The 26,996-nt window shown below is 41.7% G+C and overlaps 1 protein-coding gene across 7 annotated transcripts in view; it reads left to right on the forward strand.

Annotated features, from left to right (window-relative positions):
- The window catches only part of cpeb3 (cytoplasmic polyadenylation element binding protein 3), a 42,484-nt gene extending 15,726 nt beyond the window's left edge, over positions 1–26,758 (forward strand). For 5 of the 7 annotated variants that reach the window (XM_013265928.3, XM_013265930.3, XM_019366834.2 and 2 more), the window contains 8 exons: positions 3,045–3,101; positions 6,313–6,336; positions 7,713–7,880; positions 9,376–9,465; positions 17,844–17,962; positions 19,083–19,197; positions 19,710–19,891; positions 22,280–26,758. In XM_013265928.3, the coding sequence (XP_013121382.2) occupies positions 3,045–3,101; positions 6,313–6,336; positions 7,713–7,880; positions 9,376–9,465; positions 17,844–17,962; positions 19,083–19,197; positions 19,710–19,891; positions 22,280–22,507 (983 nt within the window). In that variant the 3' untranslated portion in view covers positions 22,508–26,758. The remainder of the gene's footprint in view (positions 1–3,044; positions 3,102–6,312; positions 6,337–7,712; positions 7,881–9,375; positions 9,466–17,843; positions 17,963–19,082; positions 19,198–19,709; positions 19,892–22,279) is intronic. The other 2 variants (XM_013265929.3, XM_013265931.3) reach the window with 1 other exon arrangement.
- Positions 26,759–26,996: the final 238 nt, after the last annotated feature.

Consider the following 26,996-nt stretch of genomic DNA (forward strand, 5'->3'; position numbering starts at 1 on the left):
TGTATGAGAATCTTCCTTTGGTTCGGGTTCGGAGAGGGGTTGAACCAAATTAACCCAAGGTTAAAGGTCTTTGCTTTGTTGGGCAACTGTTTTTCTGACAAGTTTGTTCTGACCCCTTAAACTTTTCAACCTTTCATAACACACCAGAGGATTTCAACTTAAAAATCACAACCCTGTACTTTAAACAGCCAGTAATGACTCTATAGAGATAAGATGATGTATTTATTGGTCGTGTTAAAGGTTAGATCACACCTTGCTTCCAATAAATTGCACTGTCAGAGTGTTATGTTTTGTTATGGTGGAAAATTCATGACTCCAGCAAGCATGACTGAGCTAATCCTGCCCAGGCAACAAAACAAGCCTGGGCTTGTTTAGTTTATTAAAATCATGGTGTGTCCAGATCTCACAAACTATGAAATGGTGTTGAAAGCTTTAATTCCTCAGACAAGTAGAGCATCACAGTTAACTGGATTCTGGAAATCCTCTGTTATTGCTGGAAAGGTATATCATGGTTTTATGACTATTAATTTTATGAGACATTAATGACAGTTGGGAGCAGTTTTGACTCACTGGGTTTAACCACTAGAAACATGTTCTCACCATTTTCTTTTTGAACATTATGGCGTGATAGTTAAAGGAACTTTGGCCCTGTTGCAATCATCTTGTGGATTGTTGGTGTCAGCTCAAGCTGGTATGAAGGGGAAGAAGTAGGTTATTCTGACAGAGACACAAAATAACTCTGACTAGGTTTTCTAAGAAAAACATCCACTCCTCTCGGTCTTTTGAGTCATCGATTAAGTCAATGCATTTTTTTATTTTTTTCCAGTCTTTTACTCCCTTTTTAGTACTGGTCATTGAATATTATTTTGGCATTAGTCAGCAAGAAGTGTAGATTTTGGGGCACCCTCCTGCTAAGTAAATGTCTTGGCAACTGGGGGAAAAACATATCGCTTACATACAGTTAAAAATGTGCTATAAGGTAGACGAACGAGCAAAACATGAGCAAAGCAGTTGACATGTGAGACATGTGGTGATGAGCCATGTGAACTCTAGTGAAAACTTGCAGAACAGGATACTTGTAGTTTCAGCAATGATAGAGGTTACTTTACTGTTAACCAAATTTTCTAAGTTTAAACACAATAGCTCTGCTTAGGCAGAGATGCCATATACTAAATTGATGCCAACTTGCTTTTTGCTGATCTATCCACTGCCCACTCTTTATCCATTTCTACCTAAGTGGTCGATGTGAGGTAATTTTCCATTTTGCGGATCAGGTCAGGCGAGGGAATTGGAGGTGCTTTTGGAGCCGTGCCTAATGTAGTGGATCTCTCCCGAGCGGCTGGGAGAGAGGGATCGAGAATAGCTCTCTGTGAGGAAATGTCACCAGAACAGCAGTGGCAGCAGCAGCAACTCAGGGGCCCCTCTGGCCCTGCCACTCTTCTCCTAGGGGAAACAGATGGCACATGCCCAGAGTTATTTTAAGGCTTCAGGAGGGTAACTGTACCCCCATGTCACCCAAAATGACTAATCTCGGCAGAAAGGCAAGAGCCCTCAGGACCTGTTGCGACATTTACCCTCCAATCAGCAACATTTTATTGTTTCTGTATTCTCTCTGTGTGTGTGTGCGCGCCCTAGTCTCCAGTATTTAGTGTGTATTTTTTGATCTTCTTGGCAGTGTTACTAGGTTAAAGTGCATGGCCTGCTAGAAAGCAGAACTGGATTCTCTCTCAAGCACACTTTAGTCAGCGAGACATTTGGGTTTAAACCCTGTAATTTGGTCGAAGAACTAACAAATATACCACCCACACGTTTACCAATACATGATTCTGTGCAGCTATCCCTTGGGGCTGTTGAACTTGGATGACAGCCTGACTTGACTGTGGGTAGGGAGATAGAGAACGTAGTGGATGATCAGAGAACTTTGTCAAGAGTTGAAAAAAAAAACCCACCCCCCAATGTCAGGACACATACTAGTTGTTTTAGTGTTTACCTCTTCATGATCATTGGTTACTGACACTTGAATGTGAATGCACTGGCTTTGTTTGTCCCCAAGCTCCTAATGTCTGCTGGATTCTGACTGGGTTTGAGGAGTGTGGAAATGCACATCTGTGAAGCTACAGGGTGGCCTCCCCCTTATCCTTCCCTCCAGCCTGCCTCTCTGGTTTTCAACCAGGTCTATCTGCTTCTTCCACTCTTCTTCACGAGCCAGGAAAAGTCCCCCTCGCTGTCCCCAGTATCTGTCTTTTGTGGGCACATTTTGAAACGTTTAAGAGACTGGCTATGGTGTAAGCAAGTCAAAGTTCACTTAACCTATAGGGACATAGTTCTTCCCTTCAACCCCAGCACTTTGCAAATTGTCACTGAAGTGACTGAAACAACACTTTGCATAGGTGGACAATAAAGCACCAAAAAGGGTATTTGCTTAATATTAATGTGTGAAATGTAAATTTGTGAATATGTTGCTTTATTTTTCCCTTTTTCTTCTGTTGTTGCTAAAATATAGAGCTGATATTTTTGAATTTCTGTGGCTGTCACTGTGAATGACATTACCTGTAAGGCAACAATTTATTATTTAAAATGGGTAGGTTTTTTAGGTAGTGCATTTTGTCGTTTGTTTTTTGTACAAGAAGGACGATAACCAGGAAGTCTTTCATTTAGACACCTTATTTCCAAGAAAGCAAAGATAGATGGGTTCTTGTAACATGTGCACACTGTAACCATAGCAGCTTTGATGAATTCCTAGCCTTGTTGCTGGTTTTGTTTGCTCGAGCATGTGTGCATATGAGATATGTGACAACAAAAGGATGTGTGTCTCAACCTCGTTTTCCCGCATCTGTTGTCTGTGTTTGTCTTTTATGCCATTCTACCAAGTTGTGTAAAATGTGTCGGCTGTTTGTGTCATGCTCATCGTGGCTGGCGTTTTCCCATTGCACACAGTACAGTGGAAGATCAAAATGAATGTCTGTCGACAGGCTGACTTTTTATCAGCAAATTCCACGTTTTCCCTTCTTTGTAAAAAGCTTGCTTTTTTTTTTCTTTGGCAGGACGTATGGGCCTCAACTTCCATCATCCTGGGGCGGACCACATAATGTCATTGAACAGTAAGTCACATTTTCATTGTAGGGACTGATCATTATTGCTCAAGATAAATGTCACCACTGCTTTTTTTTGTCCTCTGTGTTCAAAAATAACCAACAGTGGGAGGCATGGTGTTTGATACCTCCATGTCAAACATATGACCTCGCCACAGGGGCCACTGACAGTATGCGCTGGGTACACCTGCCCACCCTCTAAGCCCTGGATTCCCTGACACCATAAACCTAAGACAAACCTTTTATCACTGTAGGAAGTGCTATTTACTGACCACTGAATAGCACATCCAAAAATACCCCGAGATGTAAGGCTAGATTCCTCCTCAGTGTCCCAACAGATGGCAGATGACCCAACAGTGACGGGAGATGAGACCGTGAGGAAAATCAGCTCTTTATCTCATATGCAGCTACTTGGATACCACAGAATTTTCCAGCCGAGGTCTTTCCCTCTAAATGGTCTTTGTTTGATGGGATCTAGGATGAGATTTCCTGGATTATTAAAGCTATGTTTCTTTACCACGTTCTAGTATCATTTTTTTTTCCATTTTTGGGTACAAACCTCAGTAAAAAAATACAGGATCTCTCATGACTGGTAATCAGAACATATCGGAGAAGCCTTGGTTTCCTCTCTGGACATTTTCAGTCAGCCTACAGGGTGCAAAAATGGGCAAAGGCAGAAGGAAATTTCTCAGCTAAGCAGTTTTTACTGTCGCATCTTGACAACACTGATGCTCCTTCCCCATTTTCTTCTTTTCATCATCTCTGTCCTCAGAGAACATGCCTTGGATTGATGTTAAACTGTTGTGTCATGGGATAACGCTCAGGCGAGCACAGATCTGTCCATATCTTCCTCGTCTGTCAGAGCTGACTCCGTAGCCTGTGATCGGTGTCGACAGGGGAAGCTTTGGTTTCAACTTTGAGAGTTTCTCTGAGTTTCTCCTTCATTTCATCCCATTAGCTTTGAGGCTTCAGGCTGTAAAAACCTGCAAGGGTTCTGATTTCTGCAGATGACGTTGGAACTTGAAGTGAAAAACAAAAGATGGGAAAGTGATGACTGTAGGTCCTTCCAGATTTATTGGTGTTGTTCACTTGACAGCTTAGCAGAAGTGTCTCTGAGGCTTTTGAAGCAGAGGAGAGAAGGACGCATCAAACTCATCATGCCCAGAGGAAACAAGGAGTTTCCTGTCAAGCATTTGCTCTCTCTCTCAGATACCACACAGTTTGAAGTTTGTACGTATTCTTAACCCCTCACTCTTCTCCTTCCTCCTCTCCCTCCTTGGCTGTATTCTCTCTCAGAGAGGCATCTGATGGTTTCCCAGCACAATGTTTTTTTCATTTTGCCCTGGTTGCTAGGTGACTTTGTTTCTGCCAAGGCCAGACGGTGAGAGGGCAAAGCTGTAGAGACACTGCCCAGGTTTTTTGGATTGGTGAGCCAGATCTTTTTTTAATGAAAACATAGCGAGGGAAAAGAGGCTCAGAGACAATATATAGTCCCTGAGAGGAGCCAGAGGGGCAAGTCGCATAATGGGGCTCTCACAATGCAAAGGCCCATATTGGTTTTTGAGGTCTGCTTTGTGACTGATGAGTTTAGAGGGGCAGGAGGGTGTCCTGCTGTTTGTTGGCATTTGCACCACATTTTGCCTACTTTGTGCTTTTGTGGTTTCAGTTTGGATCACAGCGAGATTGAAAACTAAATTGTTTGTGGGAACTTTTCAGAGATTAAGTCCTGAAACGATATTTTTTTTTTTTCTTGCATTTAAAACTTATGAAGCATGAAAGTTAATTTTTGGCCTCAGATACAGTATTATGAAAAGTCAGTGGCTCTCCTCCCTTAGATCTACTCGGTCTCAGCATCCTTATCTTCAGTATGGCCAGTATGTAAACTACAGACTTGTATGGTGAATGAAAATCAAACACAGCAGGTTGTAGACTTAGAAGCAACACTGTTCAGTGGCATTTGTACCAATGCCAATTTTTTTTTTTTCAAGTTTTCAAATGTCTGACAACATATAATAGAAAATGCTACAAATGTCTACAAACTCAACCACAGAACACACGTAAAGACAACGGCTGTTTCATTAAAAACTAGTTAGTTCCACATTTAATAGATTTGGTTGATGGAGACATCATCACATGACCTCTGATCAGTAAAGAATTTGAAAATGGTTAGAAATAGGACAGAAGATGCTAATTTTGTTACCGTCTTGGTGTTTTGAAACTCCATGTTACAAACAATGGGTGGCTGTGAAATCAAAAGGCTGAAAACACTCACAGGCTGACCATTTGTGATTGACATTAGTGAGTGAACACATCCTGAATACCCCTCCCTTATGACTCTAATAATGAATTTATTCTTAATTCAGTTTGTTAAAGGCTAAACGTGAGCAAATTTTGTTAATATCCTCCATTATCTATATTTTTACAGCTTATCATTTCACGGCAGTAAAATGAGCACTAAAATGTAAAAAAACAATAACTGAGGTCAGTTTAAAAGCTGGCGCACGTGTCTAGCTGGGGGACACAAGTGATCACAGTGCTGTACTTTGGCCTCTGTATATTTGGATCAATTGAGCTGTGACATCACAGCCTGCTTTCCACTGCTTCCCTCTGCATGTCATCCTTTTCAGAGCCCCAAGGCTGCCAACCTCATCCATACACTCTTCTTATCCTGTGGGAAGTTTCCACTTGGACCTGGCTTGCAAGCCCAGACCTAAGAACACCTTTTAATATTTTACCAAGGCCATGATAATGACTAACCTGCTTTACCTGCTGTTCTGCATGCACTCCACTTTATGGCCTCATTTGTGAATATTCACAGAAGATTAGGAGGAACTCACGCCATTGCGGGTTTATTAAGCCAAGATTACAATCGCCAGCTCTGGGGCGTTGCATTATGCTGTCGGGTATCTCGGTCATTTCCGTAGCCAAACCTCACCTATCGTCCTCCCTGCCTGCCGTGCAGTATCTGTCTGTTGCAAAGGCAGGTGCAGCAGGTTTACTGAGGGCTGGTGCCAGGTTGTAATAATCACTCCCGTCCCATTGCTGAAGCTTAGGTGTGGCCATCTGTGGTTTCACTGTTGCCTTAGAGATGTTCCTAGTTTTTTTTTCCTTCTTCTTTTACAATACCCATGTGTCTATATCTCTTTCCTATCCCTGTTCCTGCCCCAACCCTCTGTCTCTCCTTGTGTTTCTCCCCTTCCCCCACTGTGCTGACAAGCAGCCCGGAGCTATGGCCGAAGAAGAGGTAACGTGTGGCATTTTCTCTGGGGGTTCTGCTTGCCATGTCGGCCGTGTTCTTTCTCCGAGGCTGAGGGGGGTCTTAGTGTGGTGTCACTATCTGCTTTTCACCTGTGCTGTGATGGAATGAAATCATATTAATTTCGACACAGTGTTTTCCATGTTGTGCATTTAATTAGGAAGGGGTGCAGGGGTCCATCAAATCTCTCTGTATGACTCTTAGTTTGCTTGATGGTGAGAGGAAAAAAAAATCTATCCGACAATTTTCTTTTCTCTCTCTATTCTGAGTCAGATTTCCATCTTTAATATTTACGATATGATCTGTAGTGAAATTATTGGTGTTGTATGCAAATGCATTCCAATCTTAAAAGAAAAGTATCAGCAGTTCTTGCTTTGGTATCATTCAAATCAAACAATCTCACAGCATGTTTGGCTGAAGTGCTTGCAAAATCGATTTTAAGGGTTTCCTTACAGAGTACGCTGACTCAGAAGTAATCCAATCATCGTGATGGCAAAGATGGGTGCTTTCAGCGGGGCTCATCTCTGATTTGATGTGCATTTTAACCAATTTTGTCTTTCTTCTGGAGTAAAAAGGAAAGCTACTGTGTGACATTTGTAAGGTCACTGCAGCACAGGGCTTGGGGATTATAGGTTATAGCATTAGCATGGTGAAGCCAGTGACATGCAGTGAATCATGCCTCAATAAAATTGCTTTGTAATTGTTCCCTAAGTACAGACATGGACGCAAATAAAAGTCTGATAATGCGCTGCGAATGCGCTGCGAATGCACTCCTGAATGCCACAATTTAAAAAAATACACTAAAGTAATGCACCAGTTCCAGCTCCACCTATTCTCATTATCAGCCGTGCAGTGTGGTGAACGGTAGCAAACCTGACTGTAATAATGATTAGCATAACATTGTGACAACATGATTAGGACACTGTTTCCAAAAGTATGTGGACACAGAGACATTACAACCATATGGTGATGTTGAAGACCATTAGCATGGTTGTCCATATATGTCTGCCTAAATTCTCCAAAAAGCTACAATTAGCCTTTTAGGTAACACTACAGCAGAATCTGAGAATTTTGCAGAATTTCTGATAGTTCAGATATAAATCTGCATGTTTATAGAACATCTTTATCACATAAGAGTCAGAGTGGACGTAATAAGAGGTGGAAGAAAACTGCCCGGCAGACAGGGCTTATAGTCAGAATTATGGTGGTAATCTCCAATATCCAAATTGCTGCTGCTACTACAAACCACATCTCACACCCTCCCTCTGTTTTTTCGTATGTAACACTCTCTCTTACGTTTCTGTCTTCCTGTGTTTTCCCCCGTCCGTCTTCCTGGTGTCCTTCTTCTCTTCCTCTTCTCCCAGGTCGTTCCTGTCTTTTTCCCTATGAAGACGGCTTTCTTGATGACGGCCATGGTGATCCCTCCTTAACTCCGGGCCTGAACTCGCCAACCCGCGGTCAGAACGGAGAGAGGATGGAGCGCTACTCCAGGAAGGTCTTTGTTGGAGGCCTCCCCCCTGACATAGACGAAGGTAGAGGAAGGCTTATTTTTCATTTATACATTTGGAGAAACACAATCCCTTAATGTCAGGTTCCTTTTGTTTTTCTTTGTGTGTCAGCACCACTCTGTGATATATTAAAACTTCCAAGTTTCACAAACTGCAGACTGTGTTTTTGGCTGTTTGCCACTGAAAGTTAAACTGACATATGCGAGTCGTACTTGAGGGCAATTTGACACTCCTTGTTGAGGATTATAATTTACCCACCACCAGTTTGAACTTCTACTATTAAAACTTCTACAATTTCTACTTAACCACACTTAACCATTTCTTAACCGTAGCACATACTGAGAAATGCTCTTATTGTTTTTTGTTTTTTTTTATAAAAACATATAAAGTGCTCAGCAAATATTAAGCGAACGCCAGCAGTTTGTAAAACTAGTTTAGCAAAGAGATTAGAAAGACAATGGACTCCGCAAGGCTAACATTTGTCTTTTGTTTTTAGTCTTTGTGCTAAGCTAAGCTAACTAGCTTCCAGTCATATCATCATATTTATTATACACACACTCTTTCCACCAAACTCCTTGTGAGAAAGTGAATGAATGCATTTCCCGCAATGTATTATTTTATGGACCCGTAGAAAGTACCTGCTAAGTGTATGAATTTTAGCCGCTGTTCAGTAAAAGTGTAGCATTAAATTTGCTGTATATTTAGACCCAATAAATCAATTTTGCCAATTTATCAAAGTTGAAGTGAAAATATTGTTTCTGTGCTAGCTTCACTAATGCTAAACATTAGTGAAGCTAGTTTAGCCTCTAGCATTTAGCAAGTTTAGCATGATTCTCACCACTTGGCAGCCATCTTGGTTAAAGGCTTTGGGCTTTTACCAAGAAAAACAGCAGGTGCACTTACCTTTATGTTTACCATAATAAAAGCTAGATACCCTTGTCACCATCAGCCTCAGTTGTGCACATGCATCACTGCAACAAAACGACTAGTTGATATGTTTTGCAGTTCGGCTGCAGATTGGCTCTATGGGGGAGAGGTGGGGACACTGCAGTCCTTATCATATTTAAAATCTACTTTTGATTTTTATTTAATTTTTTTAGTCTCTTAGTCCCAAGTTTCTCTTTTAATGATGGTGATTTCTATGTTTTAACATCTATGACCTAAAAACAACCTGTCATTAATTTGGGATATTTACTTTTATGTGTCCATTTTGTGTCTTTTTTTCTTTTGTCTGTGTCCATACAGTGAACAAGCATATGTGCTACTGAGTTGTTGCACAATACTTTGCCCTAACCAGAATGAAAAATGCATGAGTTTCCACAACACTAGTCAGCCCAGTGTACACTGGATGTGCTCGGCTTGTGTTCCTGTTTAATGCAGTAGCGACTACTGCAGCAGGAATAGAGCAAAAAATAGAAAGCAGCTCTGCATACACTCCTTTACATACATTTTACATGAACAACCATGAGAGAATCTTTCAATTTCATGTTTCCTTTTTGTCTTTTCTTTATTTTCGCAGATGAAATCACCAACAGTTTCCGTCGCTATGGGCACCTGGTGGTAGACTGGCCCCACAAAGCTGAGAGCAAATCCTACTTCCCCCCTAAAGGTAATAGTAGGTTCTCATACCATAATCTCTATTTTCCCATCAGACATCAAAGTCTAGACCAATAAATATCACCTCAGGTGCATCGCCATTTTGGAGTTTTGCAAAGATTCGTATTACGCAGAATCCGCGGATCATGCTGGGCAACCTCAGAGGTGTTTGTTTATGTTAGCAACCACCTTTAGGCATCGCACAGAGAGACACATACAGCGTGTAATGACTCTATAACTGGCCACCAAGAGTTTTAACCCCAGAAGTGTTTGCTCGAGTGAGCACCTGAGGAGTGTGAAAGTTTTTCGCCTTTCTGCACAGGCTCTTGGGTGTCATTTTCTGGCAGCTGATCAGAGTCACGCCTCCCTCCTCAAAGCCTCTACATCACTCCCTCTGGCCTGGGAGCTACAGTGTGTCATATTAGGGAAGCTATTAAAGACGCTCTGGAAATAACTGACATTCCATAGGCAGATGGTAATACGCTGCATCTGGAGGACCTGCAAAAATCTCTGCCAATTTATCCCCCACTCTCATTTTTCAACATCCCCCTCTCTTTTTTAGCTTGGGAGGATTATTTTGAATAGGCTTGGGTCTACTAATATCCAAAACCACGGGGGGAAAAAATGCAGCATCCTTTTAGGGGAATGAATGAGCTTAGGATGCCGCCATGTAAGGGGAGGAGACATGTAGGACTGGGGATCTGTGTAGAATTCATCTCTTGCTCTAATTTTAAACCACGCTCCCAAAACTCAGAGAGAAACTGCTAAAATATCCTGTTTATATCACACTCTCTGTATTAACTGACAGAGGGAGCTTGGACACATGCCTGGTGACAGAGATTTTAGCACTAATAGCTCCGGGCGTGAGAGTAAGAACACACACTCGTGTGTGTGTGTGTGTGTGTGTGTGAGTGCGTCTCGCTGTGCGACGAATGATTTACAAATGTGGGATTGGCGTCAAGAGGTCATCGGCCTTTTTCCCCGTGTTAAACGTCCTTCCAAGCTTGACCGAATGGAAGATGGCTGTCACTTTCCGCCTTGATTCACATTTAACTGCCGGGAGTATGTGACTACAGTTATGAAAGCGTTTTGGTTCAGGGATGACTCATATTGTGGCTCAGACTGAATTTAGGGGCTGGGTAACGCTCTCTTGGTGCAAGGAGAGGGTTGGAGTAAGGACAAACATGAACTAGCTATGCTCTTTGTTCCTATGCTGTAACGGGAGTATTATTGGGGTCTCTGTTTTTGACACTTTGGCCATGAATTATAGCACATTATTGCGTTTTACATTTTAATTTAATTTTTAGTTTCTTTGGTCACCAGAGCAAAAAAAACCCCCAAAAAACTGTATGTATAGAATCACTAGTTAAATCTGATCAAACATGCTTAAAGAGTTTAAAGTTACTTTGACTGCCATGTTATTCTCATGGCACTTTTATGGAGAAGGAATATTGTTGTAGTTACAGTGGATTCAAAAATTCGCCATATTTTTCGGACCTTAAGGCGAACCGGATTATAAGGCCCACTGTCGATGAACGGGTCTGTTTTCATACATAAGGTGCACCGGATTATAAGGCGCATTAAGCGAAACAAAACAGTCAGATAAGTCAAACTTTATTCAACTCATTCTTCTTGCTTCCTCCTCTTTCGTACCATTGATCCATTAATGTAGAATTCTCTTGCAGCTGCTCCATTCCCATGTTGTTGCAGTATATTAATGACTAACTCATATTGTGGATGGATTATCTCAGTTGTTCTCCTGACGGAAGTTTGGTCCATTTACAGCATCCTGCCATGCGATTGCATTTGTCCCTAACCATGGGGAACCCTCACATTAACTTTTATCGAGTGGAAAAACGTTAGCATTCATCCTCCAGCTTCACTGTGTTTATGTTATGCTAACATAGCTATGTCGCTAGCGATCATGTAGCACATCATTATATACCAGCTAGCCCAACTTCAGTAACCCTACAAAAGTCACTGCTGTTTAATTTTCTGTCTTTATTTATCTTGGAAATGACAGCAGAGCCATACGTTTGAATTTTTTCCAGAAATTTCTCAGTCAGAACATGCTATATCATGTTTAGGTGGAAACTAGCGAGCTAACTTCCTGCTAACTTCTAACTCCGTTAAATTTGATAAATTCTGTTTTCATGGATGCCTGGATGTTAAACTTAATTATCACACGTGGTAAAGCAGCAACGCTGATCATAAAGGATTTTAAGTGCGCCTTATAGTGCGGAAAATGAGTTATGTTAAAGAGGCCTTTTTAGTTTATTCAATTATTACCTTATTCTGGAGATCATTTATACATTGATCTCCAGAATGCTATCCTTAGTACCAGAGGACACATTTACCTACTGATGACTATAGTGCAGTATCTGGCTCTTTAAAGATGGACATACTTTCCTTAACAGTTACACTTGCATTTATCAGGTGGCCGGACACACGACCCCAAACCATTGCTAATGGTGCATTGAGTTAGCTGCATGCATGATGTTCGACATAACAGTTTTAAATAGACAAAAGGTAAATGTTTGCGTTTCTGATGCCCTTAAGCGTGCAAGCTGTTACAGCTTTATACGATACTGGTGTTTTGTTTTTATGAACTAGATGGAACATCCCTGTTTGATGCCGTGTTTGTGGGGAGGGGGTGTGAACAGTAAGCTCTGGTCAGTGCGGGGCTGCCGCTCACACCCTCTCCTGTCGCCTAAACACTGTCATCACTATTGTTGGCAATGAGCTTCAAATGTTAGGGAGCTATTTCTGTCTGTGACCGGGGATAAAAACAGCAGGAGGAGGAGGAAGGTGGTTGTTGTTTGCATGGCATAGCCTGAGCACTGCAAACATACTGCTCTGCATCCTGTAGTTACCTTGTGCCAGACTTGTTTGAATGTCATCTACATCCCCCTCCTTATCTAAAGGCTGAAAGGCTGAAATAATGGCAGCAGAGAAGTGCTGCAGAGGTACGCCAGTACTCGGGGCTTGATTTATCTTCTCGCACTCGTGTGGGGATTATATCCAGTGAGTGACTTCCTCAAATTGAGATGATTAGCGACGCTTCACTTCGCCGCTCCTCTGCTCTACCGCCGACTACTCTGCAATTGCTTCAGAGCCTCAGGGGCCTGTATTTGTTTTTAGGAGAGCAGATGTTTGTGTCCCCCTTCATCCATCCAGCCAAGCCCTCCTCCTCCTCCTCCTCTCCCTCTACTTCTTCTTCTTCTCCTCCTCCTGCTGTCAGCGGCCCGTCTCGTTACATTTTGTGTCAGAGTCACAGCCTTCCCTCTCTCACAGCACATATAGCATACATGGAGGTTTAGTGTCTTCTATCCTTTGCATCTCATCCAGGCCTTTGAAGTATGTGCACAAGAGCACTGTTTGTGAGAGTATTAATGATAAGCCTGGATTTAAATGTCCCCATTAAAGCCAGAGAGGTTCACACTGTGACCACGCTCGCTCAGCTTATCTAGCCATCGCGGATTGGATTTCAGCAAAGTCAACATAACTTTCAGTTGATGAGATAATGGGCAGAATAGGATTGCACTGTATGACTTTGATGTAGCAGTGGAAAGATGTTGGCGCACTGCTTAAAGTCCGAGCTCACGCTATCAAATTCAAAGATACGAAAGCAGATCGAGTAGAAACTAGTTCAGAGAGCAGTCATTATGGAGCCGTTCTTTAAAAATAAGAGATGTCGGCATTCGTTTTCTATCGCCGGCTGAAAACAACGACTGTTGTGACTTTACTAAAGGTTCCAACTACTTCTCAGCACTTTAGTGTATTCATATTAGCTGTACAGACATGAAATTGTTATCAGCCTTCCCACCTAATCTCCCAAAAAGGTCAAACTAGCAGCTCACGTCTTTTGTTTCACTCCACAAAATGTCATCCTGTTGCCACTGACGTGACACTTTCTCTCCACATGAGTCAATCAGCTGGCCTCCTTTGCTGGAAAGGCTCGGTCCTGCGTGAAGTCATCGGTTTGTCCAAGAGGGGGACTGCCTTTCGTTTGTCTGTTAACTGCGCGCTATAGGAGGAAAGAAATGCTGCTGGTGTACATATTCTCGCCCCCCACCCACCCCCAGCCCGCTCGCTAGACAGTGCTCGGAGCTCAGCAGCAAAGCCCTATAAATCTCAGGCACGAGCCACTGCAGATCTGTGCTCTCCTCCCGCGGCATAAGCCTCTGCACTGCGCAAGGATGATGGAAAAAGAGAGAAATCCTCAGCACCATTCAGATGTTGGAGCGTTGGAGGGGGACAGAGTGGCCAGGGGAATCTGCGCAGGCCGCTTTAACAAACAGCCTTGGCTGAAGTATTATTTTGATCGTGACATGTAGAATTATGAGGCTCTTATTCCAGGGAAGCTGTCCAACCACAGAAGTCTAGTTCAGGACTCTTTAAAGTTTGCATATTGTCTTGAATGTGCAGGATTTTTTTGTTTGTATTAATGGGAAGTTTGCTGTGAGATTTTCCCCTCCGACAGGTGTAATGGTGTGACAGGAGTTCACGTATTGGTTGCAGTGCAAAGTGGGGTGTAGCAAATAGAAATGACTGCCTCACTTTTAGGTCTTTTGCATCAACTCTACAACTTCCTAACCGGGTACATTAAAGCGGGAGCTTTCTGTCCGCCTCGACCGTCTCTGCTATTTTAAAACTCTCCGTTTGTAAGGCAGCCATTCATGCGCCCTCTCTCCCTTCTCTTCCTACCTTTTCTCCCTTTTTAAAAAAACCCCTCTCTTGCTCTTCTCCCCCTCCTCCTTCTCCCTCTCTGCCTCTCTCTTCTGCCCTGGGTCATGGAACACGTTGTTCCCTCCTTCAGACTGTATGAGCTGCTGGCTAGCTCTGCCTTTTCATGCCTCCCCCCCTCTTGTGCACGACTGCAGTTGCCTTTTTTTTTTCTCTCTCTTCCGAGGGGGAATGTCAGTACTAAACCACATGATTTCTCCCAATGACAAACCCTCTTTATGTAAGCCTGCAACCCAGAGACAGGGGGTCTTATGTCGGGTGATGATGAGGCACGTGGAGGAAGATGATGATGCACAAAAATCCTCTTTATGTCATGTCTGATTGTGCATTTCCTGTGTGTGGTGCGGACAGGGGTTAGCTCTGTAAGGACCAGTTACAAAAAAGACAGAGATTAGTTGGTCGCTTCAAGCAGCTGATTTTAATTAGTTTTGCATTGTGGATATTATTGTTTTGCTCACAGTGGTACAGTTTGTTGTTGGGGAACACATCATAGCCCCACTGAGCTTATTAGCCTGCAAAACCAACAGCTAAAACCCTTTAATTAGTGAGGTCCCCTGGGGTTACTTTGCATAATGCTTAGATGCATGCAGAGACTTAATGTCGTGCACTGCTGCTGTGTTGGCAAAATCTGATATTTATCTAATTGACATACTGTTAATACATATCTCATTTTTAAGAATTTGTCAGAAGACGAAATGAAAAAAAAAATCATCTGGGGTGTCTTGGAAAAGTCTCCCCCCTCCCACCTACCATCATTTACTGATGAATTTCAAAGTGGAATTAACCTGGATTTGTATTAAGATTTGAATGAATACATCTAAATGGATTCATCTGATTTACTTTGTAAATCCCTAAATAAGATGCAATGCCAACAAGTTAACTTCAGAGGTCCTGTGGATTAGTAGTATAAACCGGAGCCAAATGACTCTTTTATTAAAAGAAAGTGGAAAGAATATCTTACCTATATCTCAGAGAGTCAACGTGGATACTAAAGATAATACTGAAGGAGTGGGAAAGTTCCACAGTGGAGATGGGAGGATCGGTCCATAGATCAGTTTTAAACTGTCCATTTCATGGAGTGGATCTATATGGAAAGGTTGCCAGTACGTAAAACACATTTAGAGTTGGAAAGGGTAAGTGGCAGATTTCCCGAAAAGTTCTCTGATCAGACAAGACTAAGCGCTGATTTAGACTCGTGCAGGGAATCTTTGTAGAGCCTACGATGCACATTTATGCTTGTGCTGGTGAAATATTGTGTGTGGTGGTGTCCTGGTGTTTTCTATGCGGTGTGAGACAATAGAGACAAATAAAATGACCCTGCTGTGTCACCAATCTTTACCGTGGCCAGATGTTTTTTTTTTTTTTTTAAATTAGGGGACAAATATATTTGCTCCTAAGTTTTTGCACTTTTGTACATTCCCCAGCTTCAGCAATCTCCGACCTGACATGTTATATTTCTACGGAGGTTCACATCAAATAGCTGTAGATCACAGTGTAGGGTTTCACGTGGGTCTGCGGTTACATTGTAGCTACAGTGTAGATTTCCCGCTGATGCATAGATCCCCAATAAAACATAACTTTTCAGTTTCAGTCTGCCAGAAAGGCTAATAGTGTCCGCTTTCAGCAGGACAATGGCCTTAAACACAACTCTAATCCCACATTGGAGTGGTTTAAAGGTAAAGCTCAGACTTTAGTGCAATTGAGAATCTGTGGCATTACTTGAAGATGCTGCTTTACACCAGTACGACTCATCTGACTTGAAAGAGCCGGAGCAGTTTCACCTTGGAGAACGGGCGAAAATCCCAGTTGCCAGATGTGTTAAACTGAAAGAGACGTGCCCCGAGAGCCTTGCAAGTGTAACTGCTTCAAAAGGTAGCTCTACAAAGTACGGGGTGAATTCTTAAACACACTCAGGTTTTCACCATGAAAGTGGTAGACATTCTGTATTGCAGATCCTGAGTGTGGAGTTCAGGGAAGGACTACTTTTCTTCCCATCTACTGACCAGTTTAAGTTCCAACGCAGTTTTGTGTTTGGTGGCTTCTGCAAAAATGCTGCTTTTGGGTTCTTTTCGGTATTTTCTGCGCAGTCACAATTTTCTCGCTCTTCAGAGTCATCAGATCACAATGCTGAAGCTTCATACACTGCGTGGAAATCTGCTGCAGTGTTTTCTGCTGTTGTAGATGCCGATGTCAGGAAGATGCAGTAGTCATCACTGCTAGAGGGAGAGCAGTGCCACATCACTGCGATGGCGAGACGCGTCATATGCATCAGGGCACATGCCTCATGTTCAGTCGCAGTCGGACAAAAACCCTTTCTCCTAAGGACAAACGCGCATCTGCTTTTTTTTCCCAGCTTACCTTTGAGACTGGCGGCCGTTTTCTTTCTTGCATTGCTTTTATCCCCCCTTCCCTAATACATGCACACAGATGCATCTACACACCACAGTTGATTGGGTCTGCTGAGTCAGACCTTTCTTTTTTTTCTCCTCCACTTTCTGCTTATCTAAACTGTAGCAGCTCCACTCAGAAATGTTAAAACATGAAAGTTGCATTGCCACTCATGCGTTTGTCCATGTAAGTGTGTGTCACTGGGTTTTGCATATGTATACGTGTTAGGGTGATACGATGTCAAAGATAATTGGGTTCTCACTGGAACAAATGGCCTTTGAAGATACACAATAGGTGAAGTGACTGGAGTCGGAGTGTCCTCCGGTAGAAACCCACTCAAACTCCTCAGACAGCAGCTCGTAATCCTCTGACTCATGGGTGCCACAGGTGTCGCCGGGTCCTTTCTGGCATAAATAGAGCAATAAATGAATAGGTTAGTGTTATTCAGAGGTGACTGTCTGGCATTATCTCCTGCCTTTTTTTGACTGATGTGCTGCACTGAATATTTACCTTTATCAGTTTCAGACATGCATTCTGTATTCATTATCCATCTGTCAAAAAAGTTTCTTTTTTTTTTGTCTTTTCTCAATATACGGCGCTTGTGATGCTCAGCCTATAAATCAGATCTTTGTTGCTCGTTATCCCCGTAGCACCGCGTGATGGATGTACCCTATTGAATTGGGTGCCTGAAGTGGCTTAATAGCTCTGACCTTGGATGAGGTCTCTGTTCTCCGTGCTAAATAATTCAGTAGTACAGAGTGACTGTCTGAATTGCTCATTCTTTCTTTCTGCCTCTCAAAGACATCACGAAACTCTCTCTACCTGACTCTGGAAGATCTGCAGTGCGTTAGGCTGATCAATTTTGCATGGTTCCTTTAGGAGTGAAGCACTCCGTGCCATTTAATCTGAGGCTGTGCAGGCGGCAAGGTGCCTGGAACATCTGAATGTCTCATATATGAATGCAAGGCTGATGAGTATGGAAGAACAGGCTGCAAGGTCATCTGTGCACGTGGAGCCCTGCTTGTCTGAAACTATGAATAGTTCAAAGGAAAACAGTATGGGGCTTAGTCATGGGATTGTGACACTGTATTTAAAAAAAATAACGTCTGATATCCATGAATTCTTGCCTTGAAGACAGACTTTAAAGTGTCATGGTCACAAGGTTGTGACTATTAAACACAGGAAATGTAGTTTCTGTGGAAACTCTTTTTTTTCTCCCTTCCTGTAAAATTCCCTGTTTTTGTTTTTCCTTTTTAGGCTATGCCTTCCTGCTTTTCCAGGAAGAATCTTCTGTTCAGGCCCTGATTGATGCCTGCATTGAGGAAGATGGAAAACTCTACCTGTGTGTATCCAGTCCCACAATCAAAGACAAACCAGTAAGTTTAAGACAAAGTTCTTGAAAAAGGTACAACATTGACATGGCTACCACATTTCCCTCCATATTTTCTTGGGGTACAAATGTTTTCTTCAATTAATGAGAGTTCACTTATTTAAATTGTCCAGACAATATGCCCAGGGTTCTTAAAAAAAAAAAGTTGATTCTATTTTATTTATATAGTGCCAAATCACAAGAACAAGTGTGTAAAGGTGCCTTATATTGTAAGGTAAAGACTCTACAATATACAAAAAGCCTGAACAATCAAACGACCCCTTAGACCCTGTTAGAAAGCTCTTGGTGACAGTGGGAAGGAAAAACTCCCTTTACAGAACAAAGGACACACTGTCTTTTATTCAAATGCAGAAAGTGAAAAGAATAAATAACTAAGGGAATGTTCAGGGTCACCTGATGCAGCCCTCTTTTTTTTTCTTTTTTTTTCTTTTCAATATATATATAAAATTTCAGCCCAACCTTAAAAGTAGAGAGGGTGTTTGTCTCCTGAATCCAAATTTGGCGCTGGGTCCAGTTGATCACCAAAAAAAATAAATAAATTCAAGTGCCATGCTAGTGGGCCTGTGAGGTTAACAGTAGTGCTTTGAGCCAACTGCTAAAATTAGCATGCTGTCTGGCTCTCAGTGCCAATTCCAGCATGTTTATGTTTAGCTGGTTAACCTCCTTATTTTAGCACGGACTCTAAGGCTTCTAACATTAAGTTGTGTACATTCTATATGGAAACCATATAGAATGTACACATTCTATCTCTATCTATATCTATATATAGATATAGATATATATCTATATATAGATATAGATATATAGATATAGATATAGATAGATAGATAGATAGATATATAGATATAGATATATATATATATATAGATAGATAGATAGAGATAGATAGATAGATAGATAGATATATATAGAGAGAGAGAGATATAGATAGATATCTATATATATATGTGGCTATTGTCTTTCTAATTTGCTCTGGATTAAACTAATGTATAGCTAACATAATTGATTGATACCACACTGCTATCTAGTTAAAACCAAATGCACAACCAGCTTATATCACACAATGACTTCTAAGTGGGAACATTTCATTTTTCTTTTACACAAAGGTCCAGATCCGTCCCTGGAACCTGAGCGACAGTGACTTTGTCATGGATGGCTCCCAGCCTCTGGATCCCCGCAAGACCATCTTTGTTGGGGGGGTGCCACGGCCCCTGCGTGCAGGTAAGTCAGAAATATGAATGAGAGGACATCTTTTTTTTCCCAGCAAGCTCCCAGAGCCTCTAAATTGGCTTCATAACATTGGCTGGCATGGAGCTCAGAGGCTGGAGGCTATAATGAAAGTTCTTCCTGTGAGAAAACAATCCTCTACTTGGGTTTCCAGGACGGAGGCCAAGTGGTCATCACGTTAAGAATTCATGGTGTAATGGAAGGCTCAGTCTTTCTTTTCTTGGGCTAAACATTGCTGGCTTGTCTGCAATGTGACCCCCTGCTAATTACACCAGCAGTTTGAGTTGAGACTGCTGCTCTGATGCGTAGTGTAGCAGGGCAGATTTTTATGTCAGTTAATAACAGAGTCAGACACTTATTTTGCTTTTTCAAGCGTAACTGAAGGCTTTCAATTTGAAGAACAAGCTAAACTCAGAACTTGCAAACTCACAGAAACTCCCTAGAGGAGTTTGCAGCACTAATCATCTCTCTCCACCCCCACCTCTCTTCCCTTCCTTTCTCCGCAGTGGAGCTGGCTATGATCATGGACAGGCTGTACGGAGGTGTTTGCTATGCTGGCATCGACACGGACCCGGAACTCAAATACCCAAAGGGGGCCGGCCGCGTGGCCTTCTCCAATCAGCAGAGCTACATTGCTGCCATCAGCGCTCGCTTCGTTCAGCTGCAGCACAATGACATCGACAAAAGGGTGAGTGAGTTCGTGAGCTTCGTTCACAGCGATCCCTCTTCTGAAAGAGAGCAGCATCTCGACCACAAGTGAGGTTTTCACAGTCATTCCTATGGCGAGCTGTGGAGCTGAACTCTGCTTGAGTCCTCCTCCATGTATCAGAGCTTTCATTACAGCAGGGATTTCAGCCAGCTACCCAGCATAGCCTACAATAACGAAAGGCCATGCCTGGATGTGTAATGACTATGGCCTTTGGCTGAGTCCCGACAGATGTTTCAACTTGCAGACACATAGGGATGGTTTAATTATAGTAGTTCCCTATACATGTATATCCACTGGAGCTGTGCTGCTGGGTGGTTATTTTAGGCACGCCGGCCAATTGCAGCGGGACAGATCGTGACCGAGGGAGACTGGTTGTCAGCCAGGAAGCCGAGGCTCTGCAGGGCGGGGCTGTCCAACCCACCTCGACTATCACATCTATCTTCAGTCGGGGGTTCATGGTGTCTTTATTATGACTAGGACTGTGTGCCGAAAACAAGTCAAAGAAAACGCCACTTACAGCATCAAAAACATTCACACAACCAAATATTTATTTTCATGTCTTTGAACCAGATAACTAGCAAAATTTCTTCCTTTTATGCGGTAAATAGATGTCCATCTTACATTTGTTTTGTTTTTTTAAGTATTAGGCTGCAACAAAAGGATTTATGTTGAAAGAATTAAGAGTTTTGAAAGGATTTATATTCACTGCCGACCACAGACAGTGGAGCGCATTCTTGAAATTCATGTTCAGTTGTGGTGAGAAACTAGGATGCCAGCTGGTGCCATTTTCTCTTCGTCCTTTTTCTCGCCTTCATTGTCTGTGACTCACTTAACTGTAAATGGCTCTTGATGATAGCACATGTGAGCTAATTACCTCTGGTCAGCTCTGTGTCCCCCGGGATGAAATTGGTGTTTAATGGCCTGGCAGCTTGGCCGTTTCTTTCTGGCTTTCTTGCTTTTTTGTCTTCCGTGAGCTCGTTGCTCTCAGCAGTGGATATTCCACTGTAGCTGCTGCAGAGTTTGGCTTAACACGGTCTCCCACTGCTGAAGGATTTGATAACCTTTCATTTTGTGGCCACACTATAACAAGGTTAACATCCACCTCTGCCTGCTCGTACGCTGAGGCGTCTCCATGGTGACTGAGCTCTCATTTCTTGTCTCCTGGCTTCGTGGTCAAACTCATTATACTGGTGGATGGATGGATACCTGCCCTGTTTTATTTTAGAAATTGTCAAACAGATCACAATGAACGAGGGTTCTGGACTATGACTTGAATGGGCAACACATCTGGAGAAAACCAGCTGTTATTCTAGCACAGTTACTGTGCAAATCACATGGCTATGTGTTTTTGTTTGTTTGTTTGTTTTTTATGTTTGTTTTTATATACATAACAACAACAAAAAACGGAAGGAAATGGGGAAAAAACTGTAGCTCACATACTTTATTTTTAATGGCCAGTAGAGGGCGCCTTCTTTGGTTGCAAAAAGCCCTGATCGTATAGCAGTCTATGCTAAAATGGCCCTTGAATCTTTGCTCTGTTACCTTGGTAAACATTTTCCTGACTTTATAGGCTCAGTCACTACTTTTACTGAATCACTGAATAAAACCCGACATTAATGAACTGATCCACCTTTCATTAGTCTCGTGTGGTTTCATGTTTCATGAACTGGTGGGAGATGCCAGGATGGCTACATCCATCTTTTATACTGGGAATTGATGCAGACTGTTTAATGGCAATGGTAGATCTGTACCAATTGTTTGACAGTGTGTACCTCCTTTATCCCACACCTGTGGAAAAGATTGTGGATGTAGCCTGGAGTTATTTATTGATTGCTTAAAATCCATCAGTGACTCATAGCAACCCTATTTTTTGATTATCATGCAATGACACCCAGAGGACATGGTAGTTTCACTGAACCGGGCTTCCGTTTCTCGTTGCTCATCGATGGGGAGGCAGCTGCAGTGATCAAACTCTTTTCCGGGGACAGCCCATTTCTCTGATTTGAGTCACTTTAGGAAAGCAAATGTGAATCAGTTTTCTTGAGTTTTTCAGCTGAAGTGATGATCTGTTTTATCAGGTTTTCTTGATTTGTCTGTTATTTCATATCTAAAAATATCTGTTCTCATTCACAGTGAACATTAGCTGGTTTCCTTTTCTTTAAAACATTGTTGAGGCTGACAGATTATGGCAGCAGTAGCCGTGAATACAGGATTGCTGAGCCCTTTGTTTCAAAGACAGTTTACTTGAACAGGAAGTGAATTTTATATGAATCTTATATCTGAGCGTACGCTACTTCAATCTGTGTTTTTTGGATATGATAACCTAAAATGCTGTTTTTTGTATTTTTTTTTTTTTTTTTTTGCCAGGTGGAGGTCAAGCCGTACGTCCTGGATGACCAGATGTGCGACGAGTGCCAGGGGGCACGCTGTGGGGGCAAGTTCGCCCCCTTCTTCTGTGCCAACGTCACCTGCCTGCAGTACTACTGCGAGTACTGCTGGGCCAGCATCCACTCACGAGCCGGCCGAGAGTTTCACAAGCCACTGGTGAAGGAAGGGGGCGACCGCCCTCGACACGTGTCCTTCCGCTGGAGCTGAGGGAGTTGGTTGAGTCCAAGAGCCAGCCCTGCCTAACCCCCCCCCCGGCCCCTCCTCCCCAGTGAACCCACGCCAACCTGCCCCCAAAAAATCCTCCTGCAGCCCGGGACAGCGCTGGAACCCTCCTCCCCAAAGCCCCATCCATCCACCCTGCATCCCACAAACACCTCATGATAAAAAAGGCAGAAGTGATACCATCAAACACATGGGACTTTCTTCACAGCACACAGCTCTGAACTCATCGTCTCGTGTTCCCCCCGACGATGAAGCTTTGTGGGGGAATTGAAATGCGAAAGTCCATGAGCTTAGAATTTGCACTTTGGCACAAAATCTTACTAAACACACACACAAACACACACGCACACACACACAGGATGGTATGTTAGACCCCTGGCTACTTTTAGTTCCCTGTTCTGTTGACTAGGTGGTGTGGTACGTCCTGTTGGACCTCCCTCCCCTTTACTAAGACAGAGGTGGGACCATGCAAATATTTAAAATATATATATATAAATATATATAAATATATATATTTTGTTTTGTACCTATCTATACATCTATAGATAATTTAAATTTTACGTAAAAGGAGCATGCACTTATTTTCAAAACCTGTAGTTATATTGCCCCTGATTTAAGAAGAAAAAAGAACTACCAAAGGCAAATGAAATTAATGCATACAGAGGAGCAAAATAGGTGGCATAAGATGTAGCAAGATTTAACAACTATCCAGTAGTGTGGAGTTAAAAAGAAAAAAAATAACACGGCTATATTCGCTCTCCATTGTGACTCTGAAAATATTAATACCTCATATGCGCAATCAGATCAGTTTGCTTTCTAGGTCTTTATTTTTGATAATAACATTATTTTTTAGTGTTATGTAAATGTAATGCTGCAATAGCTTTGCTGCTAAATCCATGGTATAAACTGATACCATAACTTTATTCAGGCTAGGGTGTAAAATAACAACAGATGTAGAGAGAAGCACCTGGTGGGTTTTTTTACGTTTTCTTTTTTTTTTCTCCTAAATTAAATGACGAGCCGTCGTAGGGGGAGGGGGTGCCCCCAGGCAGAGACGGCTAACTTTTGTGTGTGTGTGTGTGCGTGTGTGTGTGCGTGTGTGTGCGCGCGTGTGTGGGGACCGGGTGGGGGGGATGGGGAGGGTCGCCCCCTAACTGCATGTTTATTTCAATCAGGTTGCTGCATGCAATAGACTTTTTCAATATCACGTCTAACTATTCGATTCTGCCCATGTTTGCACAGCACACTAGACGTACGTTTGACTCACACCAAACTGGACAGATACAGGGAAAGGCTGGTCAGAGGAACCAGAGGGTTCCTGCACAAACAGGCATCCAGATAATAAGATAAAGACAAAACCTTAATAATCACAAATCCAAAAAAAATGTAGGATTACCATTAAAACAAAAAAACAGTCTGATAGGTGAAGTACTTTTTTTTCCTTTTTGCAGTGATTGTTGATAGAATTGTGCAATTTTTTATACAGTACGTAGTTAGGTCTGAGTATGCCTAGAACTGTGATTCGCTTTAACTGTCGTCAGTGTCCGACATAGAAGTCCTGTGAAATGTCATAACTAGTGTATGCACACGTATATATGTTCTCTTGTACACACACCTACATGCACACACGTACACACACACACTCTTGCACCAGTACACACAGAAGTCTCTCACATGTGTACTCGGATGGCTGTCGTTCTTTTATTTTTTTAAATGCACATTAACTGGGTCAGAGGAGACGCAACCAATGTGAGCTTAGACTGAGAACTGAGTTGAAATTATCCTTTTTTAATTTTTCCACCATTGAGAAAAAGCGCACGTTTACGTCCCAGAGTGCAACCAAAGAGCTCACGTGTTAGACTTTGTTTAACAGAGACCACCTGACACACGGGATGAGGAAACTGGACGGTACGTGGGCGCAGTAGATTGGATGAGGGAAAAAAAAAGAGAGGCGATTAGGGGCGAGGAGTCAAACTTAACACTGAAGCTACTGGACACTTGATAAACTGAGCCCTGCACATGCTCTCAATAATGGGAAGGGGTAGGGATGGGTGGGAAGGAGGAGCGTTGCCGGAACATGCAGATGTGCAAACTGGGATTACCACATTTATCCAGATTTTTATTTTCCTGCAAAGCTTGAAGTAATGGACCTGCTTAAAAAAAAGAAAAAAAGGTGGACATATAGATATATATTTTTGTTTTTATCAAAAGGTTATGGTGCAGTTTAAACAGGAACGGGCGGGTGGGTGGATGCAATGCATAGAAACTTTAAGTATTGACTGCTGAAGACGGGGAGGGTATGCTTTTTTTTTTTTTTTTTTTTTTTTGGGAGGCTGGGCCACATTACACTGGTTTTAGCAGTTTTGTGGACAATCTGAACGGGATCCTACATCATTGCGAGTTAACGTGTGTTACCCCTTCCCCTTTCCTTAATTCCGTGAGTTGTGATTGGCGCCCCTGCAGTCCCTCTCCTCTCTTTTCATTTTACTCAGTTAAACTGTGTGTTTTTTTTCACCAAGAAATCGAAACTAAGCAACAATATGTTTTTCTTCTTAACTGAGGCTAACCATGAGTAATAATAAGCATCCCTATGAAAGTGAATTCTGGGTGTTTTTTGTGACATTTCTTTCCCCACCCAGAAAAAAAAAGGTTTTCTATGTTTGTTCCTTCTCTATAATAGCTATTTGTTATGCACTACTCTTTGTATCTGACCAGTTTTCAACAGTCAGCTGTTCTTTTTGTTAAAAGACAAAAAAAAAGAGATAAAGTGTGCTTTCTGACTGACAAGATCTTTTGCAATACCTCAATTTTGAAATATATTAGGAGAGAAACAGATATTTTCTAAGTAAGTTTATTCAGATGAGAAATATATATTAATTTAATTCTTCAAGAGAAATGATTTAACAGATGGTTGATTTTTCTTTTTTAAATCTTATCATGCTTTTTTTAAAGTTTGCTTTTATTTTAAGAATTAATTATTTTATTTTTTTGGAAAAAGACAACAACTGAAGGAGCTAGAGCTTTATACTAATAATATGTAGTTAGTGAGAGTCTACTTTATTACAGTGGCAGCGAGGGCGAGCGCCCCACTGGTCGAATCAGTCGAAACATCGGAGGGAGGAGAGCTCTTTAAGGAAATCGAATATAAGGTGCTCAAAGAGGAAAACGAAACATATTTCCCACCTTTTTGTATATTTATAATCAATCATTTACTATGCTGACCAGAGTTGTGAAAGAGATCTTCTGTTCGTTATTTTTTTAAGAGAAGTTTTTTATGTTTCCTAAACGTTTGTGCTCCCTTTTTTTGTTTTTGTAAGAAAAAAAGAGGAAAAAAAAGCAACCCCGATTCGTTAGCCCGACGAGAAAGACTTGTGAGAGTCACGGCTGGAGGTAGAGAGAAAAGAATGTGATTTTTACCACAAAACAGACACAAGTGTTTCACCTGTAACTTGATCGGAAGCCCCCAAGGTGCATCAATAGACTGGTGGCCTTCTATTCACGCAAGACTTGAATTAGTCCCATTTTTTTTAAAAGGCTAACAACCTTGATTCTTTGTCGTAATGTGCAATACTGTTTGTACTGTTTGTAGAAAAGAAGAAAACAAGAAAAAAGAGGCATAAATCTTTACTGCAGAATTATTTTCATTGCAAGCATTGTGATTCACTAAAAATCATTTTCTACTGTGTATTTACCTACTCTACCTGCTAGTACCTTCCAGTAGTAATGTAGCCTTTGTACTGAGAAATTTTCATTATTTTTAGAAAGTTTTGCTAAAAAACAAAAGAAGAATTTAAACATATTTACATATTTTCATTTTTATTTCATGTTTTTTCTTTACAGACTTATTTCTCAACCATTAATAGTTATTTCTGGGGGAGACTTTCATATCTGGTCAATGTCATTAATATTATTTTGTATTTTTACTTGGAATAAATTAATTTTTATTATGCTAATTCTTTAAAAGTTTATTTTTTTTTCCATTTGTTCACTTTTTCATTTTTTTGGAAGCTATGAAAAAACCCCTTTGTAATATTGTTACTAAAGTGTCTCGTTTCTTGAAATGCTAAGCTTTATGTGTTATAACTTGCTGATGTTGCTTACATTAGTGTGAAAATGATCTAAAGATGAAAAAAAAACTACTCACAAAGAAACAGATTGGTGGTTGGTGATGTTTAAGTGATTCGCAATGTAAACAGATGAATGGGCAATAAAATAAAAATGGCAGAATGGAGCATACATGTAGTATGTTGTGATGTAATTGTGGAAGATGGATGACACCACTGATCATTTACTGCTATTGCTACTCATTAGCTCACATATTTTATTCTACTCAGCCGATCCTTCTAAAAATACACCAGTGGCACATGCTGTACTTGGTTCAGTCCCCACAGAGCACACCAGTGTGACTGTATTTAAGTATGAATGTAAATGTAGCTGCACTGTATGATACATATAGAAAATGGAAGGAGCATGT

The sequence above is a fragment of the Oreochromis niloticus genome, linkage group LG13 (assembly GCF_001858045.2).
Source record: "Oreochromis niloticus isolate F11D_XX linkage group LG13, O_niloticus_UMD_NMBU, whole genome shotgun sequence".
NCBI lineage: Eukaryota > Metazoa > Chordata > Actinopteri > Cichliformes > Cichlidae > Oreochromis > Oreochromis niloticus.